The sequence below is a fragment of the Mytilus trossulus genome, chromosome 9 (genome assembly GCF_036588685.1).
Source record: "Mytilus trossulus isolate FHL-02 chromosome 9, PNRI_Mtr1.1.1.hap1, whole genome shotgun sequence".
Taxonomy (NCBI): domain Eukaryota; kingdom Metazoa; phylum Mollusca; class Bivalvia; order Mytilida; family Mytilidae; genus Mytilus; species Mytilus trossulus.
Window position 1 is genome coordinate 67,093,708 of NC_086381.1, and position 6,536 is coordinate 67,100,243.

The 6,536-nt window shown below is 35.2% G+C and overlaps 1 protein-coding gene across 1 annotated transcript; it reads right to left on the reverse strand.

Moving 5' to 3' along the window:
- Positions 1–698: 698 nt before the first annotated feature.
- LOC134684884 (thyroglobulin-like) lies at positions 699–5,774 on the reverse strand. The gene is made up of 7 exons (XM_063544195.1): positions 5,576–5,774; positions 4,989–5,148; positions 3,974–4,114; positions 3,009–3,230; positions 2,428–2,649; positions 1,943–2,164; positions 699–811 (listed from the first exon to the last, which is right to left on the reverse strand). Exons 1-7 carry the CDS (start codon positions 5,732–5,734, stop codon positions 699–701), a joined length of 1,239 nt encoding a protein of 412 aa, XP_063400265.1. The 5' UTR covers positions 5,735–5,774.
- Positions 5,775–6,536: the final 762 nt, after the last annotated feature.

The following is a 6,536-nucleotide window of genomic DNA, read 5'->3' on the forward strand; positions in this document are numbered from 1 at the left end:
TGTCAACGGAAAAGTTAGGAAAATATAATATAAGAAAAGACAATATCGCAGCACTGACTACTGAGCTGATGCTATCCCATAGGGACTATAGTCCATCAGAATCGCTATCGACCCAGTGCTAATCAAATAAAAATACTTTAAAACTTTTTGCGTCCGACGCGTTTTTTATTACTGATCTTTAACAGAAACGCTCAAACCCAAATATTTCACAGTCAGAGATGTAAAAAATATAGAAACGTATGGAGCTACATTACACAAAAAAAACATACGAAACATTACAAAGTTATTTAGATTACTGCCTAAGGGAGTAGGAGAGGGAAATTTAATTCAAGTCTTAATTATTTATCAAATCATCGTCGTGGAATTCGAGAAAAACATATAATAAAATCGGTATATCAGCACGGAAGCACGAACTATTTAGCTGATGATACTCTCGAATACACCAGCAACAAATCATCAAAACGAGGTATAATATATGTGCGTAGTTCTTTAAAATTCCCTTCATTTGCCCTTTTAAATGCTTTTTTTTTTTTTTTTTTTTTTAAATATTTGACATTTACTTAACAAAGATTATTAACAGTACATTGAAATACACGTTATTTATATAATCGCCAAACAACTCCCAGTAAGGAAAGATTGGCATTTTTATGAATGTTTAAACAATGTAAAAAGAATATATCTATTGATGCTTTGATATATTAATACAATTGCTGTGTGAAAGAGTTAACACTCTGAGAACAATCAGCACTGCCAAGTACTTTAGTGGACTCGTCTACAGTTCCTTCGATGGCATCCACACAGAAACAGTGCTCTGAAATGAAGATAAAAACAGTTTTGTTGAATTGAACCAGCTTCTGAGTTAATTTTTTGAATCACGTAGATAAAGATAAACATTTAAGCTAGGAGCACTTTGAATCCCAAAGTATACAATTTACTTATAACAAACTCCCAGCGAATTATCTAAAACAAAACGATTACAAAGCTACAAATTCGGTCAACGAATACGATATTTGTATTTTCTAAACGTCAAGTAGGATAAATTTCATGAAATACAGAAAAAGAAGTAATCACAATGCCAATGGGAAGACTGGGATGATTAGCAGGCAATTTTGAATATTACTGAGAAGGGAGACAGTATCAGGCAGTGGACAATTTCTCACAATACTGAATGTCATTTGAAGCCCTCCAAGATTGGTGTAAGAATTCTTTTGAAGCTGTGAGTTCAGTGGGTCACATTTATTGTCGACATTCCATGCAAACATATATTAGGAATTTGCATTTCCTTATTGCGTGTCTTTTAAAATATATTAGGGCAGAGATCGACGAAGTCATATTTCTATTTCAAATTGAACACTTTCTTACGCCCAGGAGTAGATTACCTTAGCCGTATTTGGCACAACTTTTTTGAATTTTTGGGTCCTCAATGCTCTTCAACTTTGTATTTGTTTGGCTTTTTAACTGTTTTGATCTGAGCGTCACTGATGAGTCTTATGTAGACGAAACGCGCGTCTGGCGTATTAAATTATATTCCTGGTACCTTTGATAACTATCAATAGGTTTGAATTCAATTCATCGAGACGTTATTTCTACTGATAATCTGCGCATCACCGAGAAAATATCACATAATGATTATCGCTTTTTGTTGCAACTCCACTCGAAGAGAGAAGATGTGCGTACACTTTGGTTTTGATTTGTTTAATTATTTTTTTTTTTGGCTTGACTAGGTTTTTTGGGATATTATCTGTTTAATAATATTGAGTCAGTTTAAATCCGTTCATAAATCTATTTATGTGCATACTAGATGTGTTTGGGTGTCCAGAATTACGGCTTAATGTCTTCAAGAAGCAAAAATGCTGCTAGGTATTAGGAAAACAGATTGTTTGCTATTTCTGACATTGATTATAATGCTAATATCGATATTGAATGTTTTAAAACCACTTACGGGTATTGTCACACTGTTCCGGCATAAAATTTCCAAGAGCGTCACATTTTGGTGTCCACATCCCCTTCCATACAACAAATGAAATCATTCTTATGTCTCTGATTTGTTGACATTTTGTTTTTTTCAATGTCTGTCTTTTCTTACTTGAACATTCAGCGCTGCCAAGTACTTTGGTTGATTCGTCCACAACACCATCAACGGCACTTACACAGAAACATTTTCCTTTAAAAAAAAGTACAATGAATAAATTAAACACATTTTAAGCGTTTTCGTACCTCTTTTATAATAGTTATCTAAATGTACTGTTTTCATAAATGGTCACAGACTGATGGTTAGAATAAACGCATTTTTTTATTTGGTTGTCTTATTGCTTCGAAGATTTCTAGAAACTAAATGGTGTGAGTATATTGAAAATAAGATCAGCATGCTTTTTTTTCTGACATTGGTATGTTATGCTGAATTTCATACGTTATAAAATGTCTTACCAGTATTGTCACACTGTTCTGGCATGAAATTCCCAAGAGCATCACACTTTGGATACCACATGCCTTGCCAGATGGCAAAACTGAACTGCATTGAAGCATATTTAAGTTGACATTTTGTCTTTTTCAATGTTTGTCTTTTCTTACTGGAACAGTCAGCGCTGCCAAGTACTTTGGTTGATTCGTCCACAACACCATCAACGGCACTTACACAGAAGCATTTTCCTGTAAACAGAATAATTAATAATACTTTAAGCCGAGTCTAAAAATACCTTTGAAAATGACGCAACTCGCAACGTTCTTATATCTTCATTTAAAATCAATATACCAAAATGTTTCGTTTTACTTCAGAACTAATGAAACACTAACTTACTGATTAGCTGTTGATGATGGGGGCGCGCACATAGCAGTGAAACTCTTCTTTACATTGCCTGTTATATTATTATAATAATTATATAAGATTTTAATGGAGTTATTTGACGAGTTTACAAACCCCACCTATCTACTCGCAAACTAAACGACTTCATCTAAGCCGGGAACAGTATAGTCATATATATGTGTTCCTGATCTAAGATAAAACTAACCTGTGTTATCACACTGTTCTGGTTCAAAATTACCCACGGTATCACACTTTGGATACCACATGCCTTGCCAGATGGCAAAACTGAACTGCATAGAAGCATATTTTTGTTGACATTTTGTCATTTTTGTGTCTCGTTTGCTTACAGCACAGTTTGCAGCTCCAAGTGTTGTATATGTTGTCTTGTCAACATCACCGGTCTGGGAATCAACACAGAAGCATCTTTCTATTTAAGAAAATAAGGAAATAAATGGTTTATCAGTATATATATAAAGAACACAAAAAGCCGTAGGCCATCAATTGGTCTTCAACGCAGCGAGTAAATCCCGCACTCTTAATGTGTTCTCGTTTTATATCGACAATGAACTAAAATCCGAAACATATAAATCATGATAAATGAACTAGATTTACACCTACGGGTGCGGGAATTCTCGCTACATTGAAGACCCATTGGTTGCTTTCGGCTGTTATCTGCCCTAGGGTCGGGTGGTTGTCGCTTTGACATATTCACCATTTCCTTTCTCAATTTTACTAAAATGAACATACAAGACTATAACACAGGCCAGATCTCGAGCCTTATGTCTTAAGGCAGGTGCAAATATGCGGCGGGGTTATAAATGTTTTGCAAGATCTCAACCCTCCCTCTAAATATCTAGAATAACAAACACACATCAACACGCACAGTAAAACTCAGTTTAAAACCTCACGTTTTGGGTTTAGTACCATACCATCATAAATATTCAAAAAGAACTTAACGAGTATCATGCATGTATATAGTTATCATATATGTTTAAAATCCTTCAGATCATTCACTAAATCATATTCCCAAATCACTAAACTCTTTTATATATATTTTAAACCAATCATACTTCTGCTAAACCAAAAACTTCTAACAAATTCATGTTTGGGTTGTTGGACTTCGAAATATCGATAAGGAAACACAAATGTTAACTAGATGGCGCCACTTACTCATATTATCACATTGTTGGTCCATAAAGTCTCCGTTGACGTCACATTTTGGCATCCACCATCCCTGCCAGACTACCATAGAAATCATACGTAATCGTCTCATCTGTAGACAGGCGGGCAAAGTATCGGGAATTGCACGACCTGTAATGACAGACATATTGTAAAAAGTAATAACATAAACGGTACCAATTTTACTACACCATGCGCATTTCGACAATTGATGTCCCTTCAGTAATGCTCGAAACCAAAATACGTAAAATAAAAACCCTTCTACAAACGTTGAAAATAAACTCATCATAGATACCAGGATTATAATGTTATATTTACGCCAAATAAAACGCGCGTTCCGTCTTCAAAAGGCTCATTAGTGACGCTCGAATTAAAAAAAGTTAAAAAAGGTTTCTAAAAACGTTGAAGAGCAGGTCAAACCTAATTCAGAAAAGACATCAACGTATAGTCAAAAAACTAGTTAGGGCTTACCATCCCTCCTCTATATTGACCGCCACAAAAACACTTGCAACAACTCTTTCTAGTCTCAGATTGAGATTACGAAGAGTTTTGGCATTAATGATTAATGAAAAGGTAATTTGATTAATGGCATGTCGTTTATAGTTCTATAGTTTCCAGTTGCAGCTTAAATCATATCTTTCTTCTTTTGGTTACTATTTGCAATTGATGCTACTGCCTTTTCTAGTAACATTTTAACGGTCAAGTGTTTGTTCATTGTTGAAGGCCGAACTGCCCATTTATTTATTTGGACTCTGCTTTAAAGTTGTCTCATTGGTGATTATACCACATATCCTTATTTTTATACTACTAAGTCATGGCTGTTTGAAATTGTCATTTATTGTTCCTTTATAGCTTGCTGTTCGGGAGCTAAGGCTCCATGCTGAAGGCCGTACTTTGACCTATAATGGTTAACTTTTATAAATTGTGACTTGTATTGAGAGTTGTCTCATTGGCACTCATACCACATCTTCTTATTTCTACTTCTATCTGGTAGCCTTATACGTACGTAGATCAGCTTGATCTGTCTTCACACACTGTCCTCTGCCTAACAACATCATAGGATGTCCTGTGGCTTCTATTGGAGCAGTACAAACCATACCGCTGTCACATTTCCCAGCAGGTATCATACCAAATGAGTAGTGAGCTTGGCATTCTTCTCCTTCTTGCTTTTAACACACAGCAAAGAAAAAAGAAGAATAGTTATTGGAAAAGAAGACGTACCTTGTAATCACCTTAAATCTAGATATCAAATAACCTTAGAAGGTGTGGCATGATTGACACAATGAGACAACTTTCCTTAAGAGAGCAAATGACACAGAAATTAACAAAAAAGGGTCACCGTACGACCTTTAACAAAGAGCAAAACACATACCTCCCAGTCAACTAAAATGGCCCAGAAATGACAAATGTGAAACAGTTTAATTGAGCCGTGTTCCCAGTATGAAGTTTTAATAGTACCAAATTATTTTCACGTGACACGTAAGTAAACTTTCAATTTAAATTTGAACGGAACACTTCAGTGCTTGTTTTTCTATCGCAGCGATGCTTCACACCCTCTCTCCTTTTCCCATCTGCCCTTTTAGAATAACTTACTTTTGCGCAAACATCGTAACATCCACAGAATCCTCCATTTTTAATGATGGATCCTTTACAATTGAGTGGTTCTTGAACCGCATTCTTACACAGCTCTGGGGTGCATACGATGGCACGACCCACAGAAAATATAGTACAAATTAAAATTAAAGGCAACATGCTTGAATATAAGAGAATTGTGAAATCGTTATCTGTGATCTTTATACATATAGCATTGCTTGAACTGTCTTATCTTCGCATCGTAATAATAGTACTTTGTCATATTGTTACAATCCGTGATCTCATTTTTGGACAAGGTTGATCAAGTTACTAGAAAAACTGACCGCCACGAAATAGCACAATAGTACTGAAAGTGGAGTTTAACACCAAGCAGTCAATCATATCATGAAGCTTGATATTATAGTGACCTATTCGTTATCCTCTTATTCGTTTTGTTGTTTGATTTTGCCATGTGATTAATATTATGGACTTTCCGAATTGATTTTCCTCTAAGTTCAGTATTTTTGTGATTTTACTTTTTATTCGACGAAAGTTGCGACAGATTTGAATTTTAACTAGGTTTGGGATATATGAGCCCCACTCACCCCCACCCTCCATTATAGAACAATGACTTCTAAAATTATACCCTGTTCAGTCTAAATAATAATAAGATTGCATACTGGCGTGGTCTGGTTTCGACATTTATTTCCATACTTATCATCTTCGTATTTGTTCACTGTGCTCACATCTTGCGGTAATAACCGAGATACATTACCCGTACAGTACAATAGTGAAGTTAAGCAAAAGTGTACATGCGTAAACGCGTTTGGAATAGAAGTACACATACTCGCAAATAATTGATATAATGTTAATTTTAATGCGTTAAGCAACTTCATATATAAAAGCTTGTACCTGTACGTGTAAAAGCCACAATTGCAATGCGTGAGGCAAAACAAAATATTGGCAATAAATTTCGTTTTTC